This window comes from Solanum verrucosum, unplaced genomic scaffold, assembly GCF_900185275.1.
Source record: "Solanum verrucosum unplaced genomic scaffold, falcon-dt-bn FXZP01000032.1, whole genome shotgun sequence".
Lineage (NCBI taxonomy): Eukaryota > Viridiplantae > Streptophyta > Magnoliopsida > Solanales > Solanaceae > Solanum > Solanum verrucosum.
Window position 1 is genome coordinate 3,056,588 of NW_026020569.1, and position 20,072 is coordinate 3,076,659.

The 20,072-nt window shown below is 30.4% G+C and overlaps 3 protein-coding genes across 3 annotated transcripts; all 3 read right to left on the minus strand.

Annotated features, from left to right (window-relative positions):
• Positions 1 to 1,283: 1,283 nt before the first annotated feature.
• LOC125811083 (oleosin H2-like) lies at positions 1,284 to 2,204 on the minus strand. The gene is made up of 2 exons (XM_049490575.1): positions 1,819 to 2,204; positions 1,284 to 1,474 (listed from the first exon to the last, which is right to left on the minus strand). Exons 1-2 carry the CDS (start codon positions 2,171 to 2,173, stop codon positions 1,329 to 1,331), a joined length of 501 nt encoding a protein of 166 aa, XP_049346532.1. The 5' UTR covers positions 2,174 to 2,204; the 3' UTR covers positions 1,284 to 1,328.
• Positions 2,205 to 6,662: 4,458 nt separating this feature from the next.
• On the minus strand, positions 6,663 to 7,136 carry LOC125811011 (LOB domain-containing protein 25). Its single transcript, XM_049490499.1, has one exon. The coding sequence runs from the start codon at positions 7,134 to 7,136 to the stop codon at positions 6,663 to 6,665; it is 474 nt and encodes a 157-aa protein (XP_049346456.1).
• Positions 7,137 to 12,987: 5,851 nt separating this feature from the next.
• LOC125810916 (uncharacterized) lies at positions 12,988 to 17,865 on the minus strand. Its single transcript, XM_049490417.1, has 16 exons — positions 17,620 to 17,865; positions 17,194 to 17,306; positions 16,980 to 17,088; positions 16,820 to 16,884; positions 16,036 to 16,074; positions 15,711 to 15,807; positions 15,507 to 15,594; positions 15,278 to 15,341; positions 15,113 to 15,189; positions 14,923 to 15,004; positions 14,622 to 14,701; positions 14,339 to 14,423; positions 14,180 to 14,248; positions 14,035 to 14,102; positions 13,903 to 13,951; positions 12,988 to 13,413 (listed from the first exon to the last, which is right to left on the minus strand). The coding sequence occupies exons 1-16, from the start codon at positions 17,684 to 17,686 to the stop codon at positions 13,021 to 13,023; spliced, it is 1,545 nt and encodes a 514-aa protein (XP_049346374.1). The 5' UTR covers positions 17,687 to 17,865; the 3' UTR covers positions 12,988 to 13,020.
• Positions 17,866 to 20,072: the final 2,207 nt, after the last annotated feature.

Sequence of the window (20,072 nt, forward strand, 5' to 3'; positions counted from 1 at the left end):
TTTTTGACTAAAATCATTCTTGAAGTATGACTTAAACTTAGAGTACATTCTTGTATTATATAAGTGAACAAAAAATATTCTTGTATTATCTAAAAAGTTACAAAATTCATCCTTTTGTCTATTTTTTTTTAAGAAACTCACGCTACCAACAAAAAAATGTGTCAAATCGAATAAATATATGTACACATGATTAAGATAGTCAAGTTAGGTGATTTTTTAATTTTTTTTTTTAAAAATTGAGGATTTAAATCATATTCAGACCAAATATATTTAAATTCTAAATATTCTTTGTAAAAGTATAGCCAAATACAACTCCAACTACAAAAATTTCAAATAAAGTAATTATTTTTTTTATTTTCATAAACTAAATGTCTATATAATTTCAATAAATTTCCAAGCATCTTTTACATCGTATAAAATGTGAATTGCATTGCATATAACGTACATAAGTACTAAATATTTTATTTAAAAAATCTCTAAATAGTTGAGCGTAATATTCTTAAAAAAAAAATTGTATAATTTTTCTAACCATCGAAACCTACTGTTTTCAAAATAGTAAGAGGGGAATTGAGTAAAATATCCTTGCCCTTCTTTTCTCTTTTGAGTCAGGTTCTTAAGACAGGAAATCGGGTTTTCTGAATATCTCTTCCGGCCGGCCAGGCGCCCTCCTTTCCAATCACTAAGAAAAAAAAAAGGACCAATATTTCAAGACTTATGTATTGTTGCAAGTCAGTTTAATTACTTGCAAAGACATATAAACTAATAATAATACACAAAAATTTAAATTTTGAGAATGACATATTCATTTCTTATCCATATCCTTATTCTTTTTAAGTAATCTCATCCGGACTAAGACATGACCAAATTAAAAAATATATTTTTTATTATTTCAATCAGTTTTTTTAACAAAAATAGAGTGAAGAATAATTCTTGTTATTTTTTTAAGAATGTACATTAAATTTAAATGATAATTGAGAGATTATTTTAGCCAAAAAAATCTAATTTAAAGATGAAACTAATAAAGTATTTTCAATACTCTCTATTTCTAATAACTCCTTATTTTTACCTGGCATGTTTAAGGGATTGATACATTTGATATATCTTCAATTTACTTATTTACTTTCTTTAATATGACGAACTAATCAAGAACCGCCAAAGCGACGCAGCAGTAAGAAAAACCAAAGTAGACATCACATTACATTACTTTACCATCATATAAAGCAGAAAACACCAAAAAGCTCAAGAGAGCAAAATTAAGCAGCAAATATTAAAATGCACATTAATTATAGGATACATTTTTTTATTTCCAACTTAATAACATAATTAAATTAAGTAGTCTTGGTTCCTTCTTTCCCTTCCTGTGCTTTGCTCTGGATTGTTTGTCCAGCATCCTTTGTCTTTTGCCCCAAGTGCGCTGCAGCATCCGCCACACGCCTCTTTGCCGCTTCCATACTCTCCGGGACCATCGATTTACCTATAAATTCAACACATCAAAAACAATATATCGAGGGTAGAGTAGGCAGATCTATCGATAGACAAGCTATTTTCATTGGAAGAGCTCGGCTTGTTTTTACAAATCTACCCTTTTTAAGCTTAATACATGAAAAGAAAATTACAAATCCACCCCTTTTAAGCTTAATACATATAAAATTACACATTTACCCTTTACATGACTAAAGTAACTTTGCCACATATATTTTCGTCGCAAGAACTTTGTCAAGTATAATTTCAGAACCTTGTTCTAAAAAAAAATTAAAATGATTACCAATCAAATAAAATAAAATACCTGTATCTTTAAAACTTTTTAAGTATTTTTACCTTGTCTGAAATAATTGAGGATCCAAGAGAAAGATGAAAGGCCAGTAATACCAAAAGCACCAGAAGTCAAAATGCCAGCAACAGCAAGCCCAAGAGTAAGAGTAGCAGGTACAAGAACTGGGCTAAAGAGTAGAAACACTGGAGTTGCAACAGCAAGCCCAATTAAAGTGCCAACAAGAGTAATGCCAGCAAGGCAAAGAAGTGTCCCACCAACAGGTAGAAGAGTTACAATAGCAAGGATTTGTGAAGCTGAAGGACCTTTCTGACTTTTCATTCCACCAACATCATGATGAAGGCGCTGCTGGTGTGGCTGAACATGAAGTTGATGTTGGCCGTGTGCGTGGCGGTCACCCATCGTCGTCGTGAAATTAAAATAGATAATTTGAATTTTTATTTCTTTTTAATGTGTTGAGATGAGGTTGATGTTAGTTGTTTTAAAGGGGGGAAAAGAGTGCAACGTGTTGGAATGCATGTGAATTAAGAGTGCATGAGGAACAAGTTGCATTGCAAGGAAGAAAGTTTGTCTCTTTTACTTCTAGCTTCGTTATGTTCGGATTGTGAATTGTAACGCCTTCGTATGGGGCCTGCCTAAACTAGCTGCCTTATTTTGTTTCATTGACACCTCAAAAATTTTAACAACTACAGAAACACACCCTTTTTTTTCTTTTTATTGAAATATAAGATAGGTAACTTTCTACTTTAATTACTAAAATTAAATAATTAATATCATATTTTAGGATGCATTGGTGTGGACAAAAATATTTTTTCATTTCATTGATCAAAATTTTGAAAGTATATTTTTGTCCTTTTTTAAAAAAAATGAAAAAAACAACTTTCTTAACAAAAGTAGGAAAAACAATAAGCTCTATGAGTGACATTTACATTGATTGTGTCTTCCCTACTCCTACACACTCCAATAGTCCCCAATTCCGCCACACCACACCCCTATTATTCAACCCCAACGCATCTTATAGTATTTGTTTAGATAGTATATAAATAATTTTAAATATTTATTTTTTTGCATATATTTATAGTGAATACAAAAAATAATAATAAGATATTCATTCATTTGGCATATAGAATGTAAGGGCCTTATAGTGTATGGAGCCCAATATGGCTTTTGGAGCTTTGACCCTGATGTTTGAAATCAAGGAAAAATCCCAAGTACTGAGGCCCAATGTTCATTGTCATAATAAGCAAATTTCCAGTGGGAAAAGGAGTGTAGAAATTACTTGTTACTAATTACAAGTACTTGGGTGATAATAAATCTAAAAAAACAATATTATTATAGGATAGCCCTCGTAAGATATGAAACCTAATATATATATAGTATAATTTTTCGATGAAGAAGTGTTGGTCAACACTCCTCACATCACTAGTGCTATTGTGATGCCCGTATAAAATTACACTTCATCCATTATCACTAAACTCTACACTTATATACTATGGCTATCGCTATGCCCATATTTAATTAATTTTTTTATTACATTACAGATCTAGAAAGGAAAAGAAAGAAGAAAATAACGTAAATTGAACCCACACATATTGTACGAAAGACTTGTATCAGTGTCACTAAACTGTAACACGTAGTGTAGACATTTTAATTTGTGCACTGTTTGTTTGTTTGTTCACTAGTTAAGGAAAGAGAGTTCCACTAAGACAAAAAGGCAAAAAACACGGAAGGGAAATAGAGAAAGGAGAAGTGACAGTGAAAGGGGCTGAAAGCTACAGATATATATTTTTTATTTTTTTACGGAACATAAGTTTATATTTTTATATTATTATTGTATTTATATCATAGTATAAGTTATGTTTCACTATAAATTTATTTTTGATCGACAAAAATTATAGAGTATCTATGGGGCCTTTAACTTGTCAAATCAATCAAATCAAAATATGAAACTATAGTTGGAGCTGCAGTTTTTTACTGGATCATTTTAAATCCAAGTCTTGTTTGGGCCCAATAAGGTAAAAAACTTTAATTTCCTAATTTGTTAAGAATTCATTGACCAAAGTCAAACTGCGCATGCCTGGTCTGTAGAGGGGATTTTACCCAATTGACATTAAAGAAGGCAATAGAAGTATAGAACTCAAGAAACTTTCATTTTCTACCTTATAAAGAAAAAGCGCTCACCCGCAAGCGCATGGGTGAGCGGTTGGAAGGTAGGTCTCGATCTCATTTAGGAAACCTAAGATTGAATTCAGTTTGCGTAATGCGATTTACATATTTTATATGACTTATAAACTATTACAGTAATAGGGCGGAGATAACCTAAATATTTAAATCTTAATTAACAAAGTTATTTGATGAAAAAAGTCAAAATATACACAAAGGTTATTCCATACGTATAAATATTTATAAAATTAATTAAGGGCAAAATTTTATCTGACACCAAAAAAATAGCAGTAGTAGGGTGTAGAAGGTAAAAGGTCACCTGAAATGGAGAAGGGGATCTTTGGACGGTCAGTAGGGGCCTATCTTAAACAGGAGGAAATGAACGAAGGATGTGATGGATTCTTCAATTTGGAAAAGGTTGAAAATCTTTCATTTTCTTTTTGTGGTTAAACTATATCTGTACGTGTAGGCTGCATAATCGTAAAGGAAGGGGCCTAACTTAACTTTTTAGTTTTTATATTACGTGCGCATGCGCCTCAATTTCCCTTTTGCATGACACATAGCATATTTTTATTTTATCCTTAATGAAATATTTTCAGTCACACAAATTTTTATCATTCATTTTGAATTATAAATTTTAAAAATCTTTTTTTAAAAAAAACTTCGTACCGAATCAAATTATCTCACATAAAATGGTAAGCTGCTAACTGTTTATTGTTTCTACTACGATGACTTTGTGTTTGTATTTGATTTTCAACAAACCACACAATATCCCAAATCTCCTTAATTTCTACACCGTTAATTTATCCAATCTGAAAGACATAAACTTCGACGAGACAGGACTACAGATTAAAGAGCATTCCTCCCTTGTTTATTTTTTATTTATCCAGTAGAGTATCTCATAAAATATTTTTTTATTTTTATTTATTATTTTTTAATATATCAAGAAACTCAATACAATAATATTTTTTCTTGTTATACCTTGAACATTAGATGTTATGAATAGTATGATAAATAATTATATTAATTATTATTTTTTAAAGAACGTATGAAATTCAAAGTGGACAAATAATGTATAGTAAATTTTAAAAAATCATTTATTTCAAGGGAAGAAAAATGATGGGGGGACAAGAATTAGAATTGTCGCAAGCTGCTAGAATAGATTATAGATGTGTGGGTTCACATAATTATGGGTTCATCTCACATGGAAGAACAATATTTTTCCGGACCCTATAAAAATAGGCAACTGTTATATCTAGACCAGGACAGTGCCATATTGTACAATATAATACTATATTACTACTATTTAATTCAAGATGCCAAAATGTTACCATCCACATATTAGTATTGATAAAAATCCACATCATACTATATAGTCAGAAATTTTACTGAGATCTTTTAAATATATCATTATATGACATAGCATTTTCGATAGAAATAAAAGGAGGAATGAAGTAAAGACGAGGTTTGCTCTTATTGAAATAGCTATTATTTAATCATAAATTTTTTACTTACCTATCGAATACTAAAAAATAAAGTAAAAGTTTCACTTATTTTCTTTGCTCCGTACCAAACATATCTCAAGTCATTGCTACAAGAGGGTTGATTATTTAATTAAGTTATGAGTAATACAATAATTAAAAAAAAAAAAGGAGGACAGATGTTTAAAAGAAGAAACAAAATTGCTTTTGGGATGATTTATTAGTGTACAAGATTCTGACGGCTAGTCTTGAACTTTGCTAGCAATGGGCCACTACTGCACTTCTCTGTGGAAGATAACTAGGACGTCCTCTCTATAGTTAAAGCAAACGCAATCATAAACTTCTTCTTTTTTCTTTTATGTTTTTGTATTTTTATATTTGGTATTCGTATCAAAATCTGATTAAATTTGAAGTCATGATAAAACATTTTAGTTAAGAATCCAAAATTCTAACGATGAATGAATAAATCTTAATGTTTCACTATAATCCTTATTGATAATCCTAACCTCTCCATCTCTATCTTTTTTATTAAAAAAAGAAGAAGCTATCTCTAGTGGTTTTATTAGTCCAAGTGAAAAAATAATAAGTATGTAACTTTATACTTCCCTATGTCCCTAATTACTTGTTCATTTTTGAATTGACACACTTAATAAGAAAATAATAATTGATATAGTGAGTTTATCATTTTATCCCTATTAATTATGAAGTTGATAAATTAAAAAGTTAAAATTTTCAAAAAGTTCTACCTTTTTAAAAGTAATTAATTGAGGATATAATGGGTAAATTTTTTTTGTCCTTTCTTGATTTGTCAAAATGGACAAGTAATTAGGGACAACTAAAAAAGAAATGTGGACAAGTAATTAAGGACATATGGAATATATATTAATGCAAAGACGTTTTACACTATCAATTTAATTTAACCAATTAACAAGTTAGTACCTCTTTTTTTCTCTTCAAAATCATCATATTTAAACTTGTCTTGACAAACCTTATGTGTTATGGTATGTCAACTTAACCTAATGATATATGAAATATTCGAAAAATTGATTGGCACATATAAACTTAGAATTAACATGAATACCCAAATCACATCCATATACATATAATTCAGTTTTTGTACAATACAGATGCACTTAATCGCCCATTCAAAAGGGAGCAATTAATAAAAATGATCAACAAGTAACTAAATATACCAATAGCATCACACAAATTAAACAAGTACATAATTGGGACATGAATTACACATGCTACTGTATATCATCATCTGCTTCAGGGTTATTGTTCCATGTAGTATTAGGAGAAAATCCATAATTAGTTTGATGATGATCATCATGACTTGTCCCATAATTATAATTATTATTACTCTGTTGATTACTAGCATATCTCATCAAATCAGCATTGGTAGCATCAAGTTCTTTCTGAAGGCGTAAAACTTGTCTTTGTAAAACTGAGATAGCTCCAACACAACCATAAACTGGATCTTTCATACGCGCTTCAGCTTCATAAGCAAGAGAATTAACCGCGTCTTCTCTCTGGTGAGCTTGAATTTCATTGAGGAGTTTACTTACATTGCTTGCACCAAATATTTTGTGTACATTTGCGAATTTTTGTGGCTCTTCTGGTGGAAAATAAGGAGCAAAGATGCAACCTGGTAGACACTTTCTTCTCAAAAATTTACAAGCTGCACATGGAGGGTTGGAGTAGCTACTGGAAGAAGCCATTATGTACCTCTAACTTGAATTGAAGTTATAACTGTACACGGACAATTAAATATTTTTTACATCATCAAATTATTTTTGTACCTTAGCTTGATTGTGTAAAATATCATTTATACGTACGAATGTTGTAGATGAAGTGGGATTAAATAGGCAACTATATATGTCTGTATTTAGATGATGAATTCTCAAGGACAAGAGTGATATTTAATAATCTCCAAGTATTTTAGGATCAGGGAAGAAATAGGTTTCATATGATCATAGCTTTAAGGTTTTAAGGTAAATTAAACTCATGACCATTTCTTTTATGTTGAAAAATTCCTTTGCACAAAAGTCAAATGATATGCATAATATATTAGTCTAATCAAAATAGCCCTTTATTTTGACATTGTAAAACACACAAGGGAAACTTTGTAAATTAAAAATAAAAAAGATCATGCTCAGTAATCTTGATTTCTCAATTTACTAAAACACACTACATATAATTATATATATTGTGATGTGTATGAGTACTTGGGTAGTCATGACCATTTTAATTTAATTTGGAGCAAAACAGTGGAACATATTGTAAACTTACTATGCTGCCTTTAAAGTATATATCCGACATTCCACCTGCAAACTTCCGCAAAACATGTCTTTTTTTCACATCAACTAATAAAAAGTCACACTATACCTAATGTAATTTCATATCATTGTCCTTCAAACATGTTGACAAAAAAAATAAAATAGTAACTACTCAACTTACTTACTAACAGATCGATCTACACGTTGTAGGGATTTTATAGGTCTATCAGCCCTATAAATTAAAGAAATAATAAAAAGATACCTTAAATTTTCCTTTTGGTAGTTGCAAGGTCTTTCAAGCTATGTAACTTGATTCTTGTTAGAGCATGCTAGCTAGCAATTAGTAGAGTTTCTTTCTCTTTTTTTTTGAGAGAGAAAATTAGAAACCCTAGAATTGAAGAGAGAGAGAAATGAAGAAGAAAACTAGTGGGAAGTAAAAGGGACTAAGCACATTTAAATAAGTGGGTATTTCCTAATCAAGTAAAACTTATGGGACACATACTATTTGTTTGGCTAACATATTGCTTTCAACAAAAAAAATAAAAATTATGTACAATGTTTAGTGAATTTTTACACTATATATTAGTTAACAATATTTATTATGAATATGATTATTTTTTAAAATTTAATGAAAATTGTAAGTAGATATAGTAAGACGACACGCCCTGTTAATTAACTCTAGTGATATTACTTTCATTCTAGTTTTTTAAATGGTTAGTGTATAAAAGGCGATTGAGAGTATATATATATAATGTAAAAAATATTTATGCAATCAATTATGTGTAATAATAATTTAAATAGATTGACTTTAATATTGGCTCTTAGCTTAAGTTATCATTTCTTTGCATATATATATATATATATATATAGTTGTAATTATTCTATGGGAAGACTTGCCAAATTTTCTGTCGGCATGACATGTACATGCATGGTAATATCAATAATCATTTTCCACTACACACCAATTTATTAGTTATAAGAATTTTTTTTACTCAATCCAGTTTATTACGTGGAAATTATCTCTTGTAATCACTATAAATGGAATTGAAGAAAAAAATCTATTCTTTTTAGACTCGTTTAGTTTTAGATGTAAAAATAATATCTCTTATTAAAAATTAATAAAAAATACAAAATCAAATCTCTTGGCCACATTTCAATTTGGACATTTAATTGCATCCTGACCATCTTTCTTATTTGCATAATGATTTGAGTGCATAATTGATTGATAATTGTAAGGGAAAAAGGATTTGAAATATATCTGAACTTTGACCGAAATTGTTGTAACGATATTAAACTTTGGAAAGGATCTTTTACCTCCTGCACTATTTAATAGTGTATCTTAAAGGTATATATGTGCCCACGAGGACATCATAAATATTTCATAATTATAAATAGTAACGTGTCCACATGGGCACATATATATCTTTAAAATATACTATTTTATAGTACAGGGGTAAAAGGTCCTCCATAAAATTTGATATCGTAACAACAATTTCGGCCAAAACTGGAGTATTTTTTAGACCCTTTTCCCTAATTGTAATAAAGCACAAAATAAAAGACACGTCTAAGATTTGATTATTTATAGATTTTATATATAGCGACTTAATTAAGTGTTGATAAATGAATTTAAATTTAATTTTTTGTACATATTTAGTAAGTTTGTTAATGCATATATATTGTTTGGCTAAAATTATTGAGTTATAACGAACTCATATATTCAAATCTAAAGCTCCCATAAAAAAATATTGAAAAGGAAAAATACTTTGGTAGATGAAATTGTTCCCATGCAAGTAGTCAAGAATTTTTTATAGTATCAAATTGAAACAACATGTTCTTTCTGAATTATTCAAATTAAAGGCTAAAAATTTCCTGCCATTATCATATACTCCCTCCGTCCCTATTTAGTTGTCCACTTTAGAAACGGCACACAGATTAAGGCAACAATGATTAGCATAGTGATGTTACAATTTTACCCTTATAGTACAATTTACAATTCCAAAATAAATTCACTCAAGATAACTAATCAATGTTGGGAGGTTCATAAGTTTATTTACTTTATTTATGATAACTTTATTTAAATAAGGGTATAATAGAAAAAAAATTGTTGTCCTTTCTTGATTTGTCAAAATGAACAACTAATTATGGACAACTAAATAAAAGACGGAGGGAGTAGTTTTCATCTCTTTTTCGTAATAATAATAAATAAAGTGCGCACATATATTAGAAACTGCTCGAATCCGTGAAAGAAGCAAATATTAATTGTCGTAGGTCAAAATTTCATATAAAAGCCCCCCACCTACCAAATAAATGTACAATAGAAAATATTCTGAAATTCCAGAAAATGTTACTGTTTGGCTCATTATTGAAACAGTAACTAAATCTTTATAAACAATAATTCAATACTGAAATAAAATCTTCTTGAGAGGACGGATAATTTAATATGATGCTATACTGTTTCTTATACTTCATCATTCTTTTTGCTCTTTAATTTTATTCTCGAACTTTACTATTTAAAATGCTAATAAAAATCTTAGACAAATAATTCTATATGTCATCAGCAGTTGCCAGAAGTTTGAAATTTGAGTTAGTAAATAATGTTGTGTTGTAGATCTATGATACATTATTATATATAAATATATACAAGCATTTCATTTTTTAGTTATTTATTTTTTAGATAAAATTATATATACTTAAAGTTTTATTTTTAATACTTACCTTTTTACATGGCCGAATATTATTATTATTTAGAAAAATATAATATAGAAATAGACATTTAAAGTTGGCATGATTAATCGATTAAATGCTTTATAAGGCAATAAGGATTACATTTAACGTCACATTTGTGATATATTAATGGAATATTATTTTTGTATATATCAATTAATGATTGTGGAAATCAGGAGTCATTTTTCATGATTAATTATAAATATTCATTAGATAAAACCCTTCTTTTTTAGATACATGAATCTATCTTTAATTTTCTAATCCATCAATATTGCATGCTTTATTAAAAATAATAAAAACCGTTACTCAATTATAAGACCAATTCTCTTTTCTTAATGTTTTTACCCATATATATGTAGGTTTATTTAGCTCGTAAATTAATAAAAAGAATTAATGTTAGATTCTCAGACTCTTTGAGAATTATATAACTGATCATTAATAAATAATAAGTACTAGTAATATAGAGTAGGTCCAGTGCTAAGATTCTTTTCGTATAACTGCTCAACCATTGCTTAGAATTTAGATTGCAATTAAATATTGATCAATAAATTAAAGGTAAAATTCTAATGATTAAGGAGCAGATTATTGGTTCCTAGAAGTGAATATAATAGTACTGACATTTTCAATTCGTTAAATTTTGGTCCCTTGTAAATTTTTTTATTATTGAGAGTTCACGGGCAACTTTATGTCACAGGACAATTGATTTTGTAAATCATCAATGTTATATTCATAATTTTTTTTAATTTTCACAAATAAATTTTTTATGTTCAATTTGTTACTCCCTCCGTCCCTATTTAGTTGTCCACTTTAGAAATGACACACAGATTAAGACAACAATGATTAACATAGTGAAGTTACAATTTTATCCTTATAGTCAATTTACAATTCCAAAATAAATTCACTCAAGAGAACTAATCAATGTTGGAAAGTCCATAAGTTTATTTACTTTATTTATGACAACTTTATTTAAATAAGGGTATAATAGGAAAAAATTTGTTGTCCTTTCTTGATTTGTCAAAATGGACAACTAAATAGGGACAACTAAAAAAGGAAATATGGATAACTAAATAAGGACGGAGGGAGTAGTAGATAAGAGATCTTAATTTCTCTTATTACAAGTGCTTTTGTTACTATATTTTAGAGGCGAAAAGAATAAAGTGACTAGTGATTATTTTATTTTGATAAGGCTAAGAATAAAGTTAACTATTATGCAATCCCAACATGGATCCCAATTCCTAAAGTTGCGACTTTTAATGCGATAATTTAGCGCATGATGTGAAGTAATTTGCGCGTGCATTTAAGAACAAGTCATAGTAAATATTCTTTGTTTATTTTAAAGCTGAATCCTCTTTAATTTGTCTAAATTTTATTTGCACATCTAACTATCACTCAGAGGCGAATTCATGATTTGAAGACTTAAAAGAATAAAAGTGTTTTAGCTGAATTCAAACCCTAAGGCTGGAAAGAATGTCCACCAAGTTTAGATAAGGGAATGCGTCTCAGGGGTGGTTTACCAACAACACAAGGGCATTCCTATGCTTTTTATGGGTGCATTGTTTACTATATCCTAGTTTATGTCAGATACATTTATACATATGATTTTCTCTAAAGTTAGTGGGTACACGTGCACCCCTTCCTAAAGGTGTGAGTCTGCTTCTACTACCACTTATTTCGATTGGGTACCTAAATCCTAATCACATGAAAAAGTGTATATTCTATACTCTAACTTAGGAAGTTTTTTTTAAAAAATGTATTCTCAATATTCATTATCTAGATAAGTTAATCAAATAAAATATACACCGTCTATCTCACCTGGTCTTTTTATCCTTTTGTTCTTCCATTTCAGTTAGGAAGTGGTAGTAGCTAGTTAACAACTTTATTGGAAAACAAAAAAATGTTTTTAGTTCCCCAAATCCCTCACTCCCAAGTCCCACCCTCAAACTCTATACTCTGGAACAACTTTAGTGGTATGTAAGACAAATTGCTAGGTTGCTAGTGATCTACATGCCAATCACAATAGAATCCATCCTTGAAAGTTATATATATATATATATATATTTTTATCATAATAAACTAATATGATCCTATGTGTTGTTTAAGTCGATCCAGTTATGGTCTTGTTCCAGAATTTGGTAAGAGGTGAATAAAGTCCTTAACTTGACGATCATCATTAAAAGAAACTGGAAGATTGTGTCAGCATAATACTATTCAGTACATATATCTCACCAACCAAGAGCAGCAGTTACAAATCATGAATTAACCTGCTCAAAGTTTGGTCACATCAAAACAGACAAAATTAAACATGTTTCCAAAAAAAAGAGTTTATTTTGTCATCTCTAACCCAAGCTAAGCTGAGAACTAATCCAACTAGTAATCAAAAGATCAATGCATCAATATATAATGCAATTCACTCTATTTACAGTGACTTTTTGGTTCTTTTCATAATTAATTTCGTTTTGCTCTTAGCTAGAGAAATAAATTGTATGTGATCAAAAACTTGGAGCTACTTAAAGAGTCTTAGCACATAATCCTTGACGGAATGTATATCTGAATCTATTGGCTATATGTATAAACAAAACTACATTCTTCAAGATAGAGGTTGTCATTTACTGTGTAAACCTGAAGGAGGAGTGACTAAAAAGTAATCTCTGATTGTCTTCCTCAAAGAGGAAGGGGGATTCAGAACAGATGACGGACTTCTCTTGGCAGCTTCTGGGGTTTTCTCAAAGTTTTCTTGAGGTTCAACACTTGGTAAAGCTTTTCTCTTCTTTGATATTGGAGTGCTCATTTCAGGGACTGTGATAGGATCAGGCAAGTCTTGATGACATGTCAAGTTTGAGTCAATGCCAGCAGAGACATTCTTGATGCTGGCTGGTTTTTCATCTGAAAACAGCTTCCGGCGTTGCATACATGAAAGTGCTGTTACTCTCCTTCGAATGGATGATGGAGATCGTGTGTTTGAGTAACAACTGTTGTGGATGTTCCAAAACCGCACCTGGCACAGATTTGATAGAAATAACACATTATTGACATCTTCCTAAGGGGAACAAACACAAAATAAGAAAACAAAGATCACAAAATTTTGCAAGACTATTTGATTATAAATCTCTTGACCTTTAAGAATTCTGAATCCTCAGTCATAGGTACCTCAAGAAATTTGGCTCTAATACCAAATGTTTGAAACTTAGGGAAGGATGAGCACTTCATTTGGAAAGTTTTTTTTTTGCTTCTTCCAAATTGCCTTACATAAAATAGATATAGTACCTAGGTATTTGTAGGAAATCTTCTACAAGTTCCTAATCTGTTACACGCACCTTAATTTCATTCTAAACTTTTCTCTTTTAGTTCATGACTAAACAAGGCATGCATCTTAAGACTAAATACATTACGTTTTATGATTCATCATGAAATAAGTAAATTCATGTACTTGGAATGAACTAGTTAATTTATCCAACACTTTGATCAATATATCTCTACAACTTACTGTGAAATCATCTGATGACGTAGCAACTTTGCCTGTTTCTGATGTGCACCTGAGAGAGTTTAGTTTTCAAAAGTAAGGTTTAGATTTGAATAGGTACACCAGCTTAGAATCTATAGCATTGAGCAAACTTACCAATCTAGAGCTGTAACTTCTCCATCATGGCCTTTCAACATAATTGGATCTTCAAGAGGTTTGTTTACCTGATACATTGAGCTAATAAGTTAACTTCACATAGAGAAAACTCCAGTGAGAAGCTTTTAAAGTTGAAAAAACTGACCTGCCAAACGTAGCCATTTCCATCACTGGAACCACTAAGAATATGAGCTGCATCAGGACTTATAGCTGCCTGCAATTACATCAAAATCAAGGTCATTTTCACGTAGTTACAAGGATTGTATCCAAATCACAAGCAGCCAAAATTGAGAATAGCACTCACCTTGACAAAAAATGATTCTATTTTGCATCCCTTGAAAGTTTTAACAGGCCCTTTTTCTGCCTGAAGTACATTGTAGAGGTAGATTCTGAAAGAGAGCAAATTCGAAAGAGAAAAATATTAGACATTGGGCATGGTGTCTATAGGTTTTTGTTTATGGTGAATATATTGAAATTGTTTTTCTTGAGAGTGCATTGGGCAACATAATCTAGAAATCCCTGAGTATATTGTGGATAAAGAAAAACATACACCATGCTGAAATAAGCTCTTCAAGGAATTGGAATACCTGCTGTCCATGCATGATGCAGAAATAAACGCTCCATTTAAATCTTGAGACAAACTAGATACTCCATGATATCGTTGTACCTGAACAAGAGAAAAAAATTATATCACATCAGGGACATCTGAATATTCAACAAATTGGACCCTCTTAATTCCAACCAAGCCTCCAAACTTAACGTCACGTGGTGGCAGCCTGGTTTCATCTTAAGCAAGACATTGCTGTATGCTTTTGAGAGACGGTGAAACACTAAAGAAATTGAATACTCTATAAAAACACACATCTGAAATGGAGTATCTATTATTACCTTCTGAGTTGATACATCAGGATGAGGGCATGCCTGAACAACAGGACATTTGAGATTCCTTGTATCCCAGAACTTTATGACACTGAAATTTATTATGGAAAAAAGTAGTGAGTATTGCATAATCTCACAGTGAAATCCCTGCTTAAGTTGCATGCATAATTTGAAAAGCATGGCAAATTTTCTCAGTCACCTGTCAACTGCTCCAGCACTAGCTATGGAAAGTTCGTCTTTAAGGTAAAGTATAGATGTAATACTCACAGACGAAGCCTGAAATAGTTGTGCCCAGTAAGGATAAAATAGGTTGTATGAAAATATGTAGAGATGAGTCTTTTCAAGTAATGATTATCAAACTAACCTTTCCACGTCTAGTCCGCCTCTGACAGGGAGAAATGTGTGCCTCATGGACGGTAGCAATTGACCTAAATACAGAAGACAGGTTCTTCAAAGGATCAGGTATGAATAATTCTAATTCTTTCTTTTTACTATTGATAAACAGAAATAGTTGCCCCTGTTCATCAAAACAATCGTAATGCATAATATTGAATCACCATTCTAGTCACATGTGGGAGTAGCACTGTACTTACGGTATGCAAAGGTTTTCACTGCTACTGTCAGAGCACCTCAAGTCCCAGAGTGCAAATGACCCATCTCTAGAACCAGAAACAATAATATCTATATCGAACCAAAAATAAAATAACACATCAAAATAATGGCATATCATGTCTTTTGCTAGAGTATAAAAGAAAACCAATGGCTCCAAAAGGAAAAACAGAAGACCCCAAACCTACCATGATTTGTAGGATGAGGACAAATGGATTTTACACTCCCAGTGTGACCCATTAGTGCTCTCACACATTGATTTCCTTGTGCATCCCATACCTTTATCTGCGCAAGTTCATCATGAAAATTTGTTAATAATGTAAAAGAAAAGTAATTGGGTACCTGAAATCAATTACATGAATACAGCATTCAAAATGATAAAATATCTATCTAATGGTTTTTGACATTTAGCTAACATGGATTTGTCCTTTTGAGTGCATAAAACGGACGGAGAAACATGAATAAAACTAATTAGCTACACAACAGAAAAAAAAAAGTGAAATTATAACTCACACTTTGATCACCTGAAGCTGTTAAGATATTGGTATCTTCCTGCAAAGAAAATCAAGTAAAGAGTTGAGAATAATCAAATGGAAAACAGAAATAAAGCATGGCAAAAACTTAAGTAACACATTTCTTCCCATAAATTGGTTCCTACAGCTTTCTCTATGTTGAGTTGTGTGAACTACCTTATCTAAAAGTTTAAATTGTTAGGTATGAAACAACTTCATGGACTCAAGACAATCTTCAACACTTGATAGGCCCTTATGTGTAGCTGGATTACTTTCTTGAACTAAATTGTGAAAATTCTGCACTTATGGATAATGAAACTCCAATTATGAACTTTTGCTCCTAGAACAATATTAGAAACGGGACAATGATTACTGTGTTTCCAAATAGCTTATTACTTCTTTTTTTATCAAAAGTAATAAATATCTTCAGTTTTTTTTCTTCTAGAAAAACACTTAAGAAGGTTGATAGCAATTCTGGAAATCTAATTTAGCATAAAATAGCTTCACACATCTATCAGTCTTGTGACTATATTACTGAAATACTCATGCACAAAAATAAATACATGGATATTTAGATTCTTAGTTTGAACAATTAAATATTTCCTATGCAAAATACCCTCAAAGTGAACATCTTAAGAATAGATGCCTCAAAATTTCATCTTTTATCCTGATCTATTTGGTCTATTTGCATTTGAGTTGCATAAATTTCATTTGTGCATGACATTGGATACACACAAAGTAACCTTAATAATATAGCTTCTGAAGTATAGGAAGCTGAGACGTACCTTGATCCAACATACATCAAATATGGCATTATCATGAGCAACCCACTCTGATACCTTAGCTTTTTCTGTAAATTGTAAAATTTTCATCAAAAACCCCTCAACAAAAGATACCTTGAAATGCTAAACTGAGAATCTCTAAACTATAAACTTGATGATTTACCTGCATTTTGCAGGTGAGTAGAAGAAGAAGGAAATTGCACCCGGGTGTTAAACAAGCTAAGGTAGCCACCCTCGTCAGTGACAGCAACAATATGTGAGTTTTTACTTGTCTGCCAAAAAAAAAGAACGCCCAATTGTATAATTTACCGAAATCACTTGAAATAACACAACTGTTTACCCAATCCACACATAATGAGATATAAAGCTGATCCAACCTTGCAGAAAGATAGGGCCATTGGAGGTGGCGTGAACCCGTTGTGGTCAACTGCTACGGCTCCAATTTGATTGAAATTAGACAATTCGTGACTGATGTAAGGTCGTCTTTTAACTGGAAAAAAAATTGTCGTCAGAAAAGAAATAAGGGAGACGTAAAAGGGGGAATCTACTAGAATGTCCTGAGTTTTCAACTTGTTGGTAAGGGTTCAATTCACCATTAAGAAATCCCCTCGCCATTTCAAGTTCACCTACCCAATTTTTTAGAAGAAAACACTTGGTAGCTGGTTGGCTACACTTTCAAGGTGTGGTTCAATTACCCACCTTGTAATCTCCTACCCATTTCCCCTAACCCAAATTTAAAGAAAAAACAGCGAGCAGTAATATAAGAAAGTACTAGTAATCGAGTAAGCGTTTTGGGGGCAAACCTCTGTATCCATGAACCTCCCTTGATTTGATATCTTGGAAGAACGACTGATGCTTGAACCCGTCCATTTACAAAAAAAAATCCGTAATCTGTTTTGGACGAGGAGAAACCCTACAATACAGTAGTACTCGATCCGCTCTATAAATCAAAATTCTAGATCCGCCTCTATGTTGAGTACAAACGAGAGTTGATGTTTGTGTTGTTTGACAAAAAAAGGCTGAAGGGGTACAGCCGGCGAGTTGCTGTATCGGAGCTGTGAAGAGATGGGAATGAGAGCGGCGTTGAAGAAAGACTTGCTAATGAAGCTAATGTTGGGATTTGGCGCGAGCTAGTTTTCCCACAAGGCGGGAAAGTAATTTGAAAATTTTCGCGTTTGGCGGTTTGTAGCTTTATATTATGAAATGGCCCGTGTAAAATGGATAATATTCATTTTGGCACCTTTAAAATAATGCGATTTACTCCTTTGAAATTAGAGTAATGACAGATTAATCCCTTCATTCATCGAGATAGACTTTGTAATAGTTAATACTCTAATGAAAAGTGATCATAGTAGGATCAAACAAATCATATTATCGGAGTTGACTTATTGAAAAAATGTTTTTTTTGGGCTGAATTAAATTAGACGTGATAAAATATTTAAATTTAAACATTTAAAAATTTGAAAAAAAATCACAAATAAAGATTTTATTTACGTGAAATTATATGACAAGCTAATTAAAAGTAAGACTATCTCCAACCACCTCTATTTTACTCTATATTCTCTATATTTGGAAAGTAAAATAGAGAATGGGCACTCCAACCCCCCTCTATATTACTCTCTATTCTTAATATTCACACTCTCTATTTCACTTTTTCATTATTTTATTATTATTTACTATTATTTTCTAATTAACATATTATTTTACATATAATGTCATTAATTAAATATCTAATATTCAATTCTTTTTAAATGTAATATAATATTTTTAAAAAATATATTATTTAATCTATACTACTTTCATCCCGAATTAAAGTATTTTATTTTTTTTCTAATTTTCGTCAATAACATAATTTAATTTTATTATTAATTTTCACTATAAAGAATGCACAAAATTAAAATGATAAGATGAAAATTTCAATTTAACAATACAAAACATAACATAATAATTTAAATACAAGATAAACACAATTCAATACATAGCATAATAATTAATTTATCACAACAATAATTTAGTAATCCGGTAGGTCATTTCCAATTTAGCACTATTCGGAAAAAATTAGGGCATGATGGTAGATGAAAATCTCCGATTTGAACATTTTTAGCTAGACATAAAAATATTAAGGACAAATATACTCATTTTGAACACCGTAATGCATTAATAGAACATTTATGGGAGCAACGTGATTTTTTTTAAAGTTGAGGGTTTATGTAATACTTACGTAATTGTATTTCACTTTTATTTGAATTTGTCTATTAATTTGTATATTATATAGTATTTTCTTGCAATTTATGTTATTTAGAAATTTAGAATAAAATAAGTTTTCTATTAAATAAAAAATTTGAAAAAAAAATTATATCACATGAAAATTATATAAAATGATTATTTGGGGAAAAAGAAAGAAATAATTTATATTATGAAATAGGAAAATAAGAATGAAATAGAAATAATAATATAATATTAAGGGGAGAAAAAAAAAATTTAGAGAGTAAAATAGAGAATTGGGTTGGAGTTGATTGTTTGAAAAAAATAAAAAACTCTATATTTGCAGAGTAAAATCGAATTTAGGGTTGGAGATGCCCTGAGAATAAAATTTTAGTTTACTTATTTTTGGGCGAATTCCTGAAAACATTTATTTTTGTTTAACATTCCAAGAAGATAAAGGCTAACAATATAAGAGATGATTCACATATTTTTTTTTAGCAACTTTCACATATAGCAAACAAAAAATTCATATTTGTATGTTATAGCAAAGTTTGCATAATTGCGTTCTATAACAAATATATATATGTATGATTCTCTATACATATACAATTGAAAGTTATGTCAATTTCACTATACATATATACAAAAAGAAGCAATTGTATAATTTGTTGGCTCCTCTTCAGATTTGTATAATTTCGCTGGCAGGCCATTTGTATAAATTGTTGTTAGCCTCTCGTTTGTATAAATCGTTGAAAAAATATTTGTATATAAAAAATCGCTCTCTCTCTTTCGCGTTATACAAACATAAATTATACATTATATTTGTATAATACGTGTTTGTATAAAACGAAAAAAAAAAAAAAAAAGGCAAAAGAAAACTGGGCAGTGGAATATTTGTATTGTATAATTATAAGTGTATAAGACGAATATATATGTATTTGCATGTGTATATACAATTTTCTTTCACTTTATACAAACATAAATTATATATTATACAAACATAAATTTTACATTATATTGTATAGTTTGTGTTTGTACAAAGCGAGAAAGA

What these genes read in the sequence shown, in the direction of transcription:
- LOC125810916 (XM_049490417.1), bottom strand. Translation starts at nt 17,686, where the DNA reads ATGGACGGGTTCAAGCATCAGTCGTTCTTCCAAGATATCAAATCAAGG. An exon ending in CTGATGTATCAACTCAGAAG is followed by an intron (nt 14,702 to 14,922) that starts GTAATAATAGAT and finishes TCTCTTGTTCAG; the next exon opens with GTACAACGATATCATGGAGT. An exon ending in GAAGTTACAGCTCTAGATTG is followed by an intron (nt 13,952 to 14,034) that starts GTAAGTTTGCTC and finishes AAACTCTCTCAG; the next exon opens with GTGCACATCAGAAACAGGCA.
- LOC125811011 (XM_049490499.1), bottom strand. Translation starts at nt 7,136, where the DNA reads ATGGCTTCTTCCAGTAGCTACTCCAACCCTCCATGTGCAGCTTGTAAA.
- LOC125811083 (XM_049490575.1), bottom strand. Translation starts at nt 2,173, where the DNA reads ATGGGTGACCGCCACGCACACGGCCAACATCAACTTCATGTTCAGCCA. An exon ending in CCTCAATTATTTCAGACAAG is followed by an intron (nt 1,475 to 1,818) that starts GTAAAAATACTT and finishes TTGAATTTATAG; the next exon opens with GTAAATCGATGGTCCCGGAG.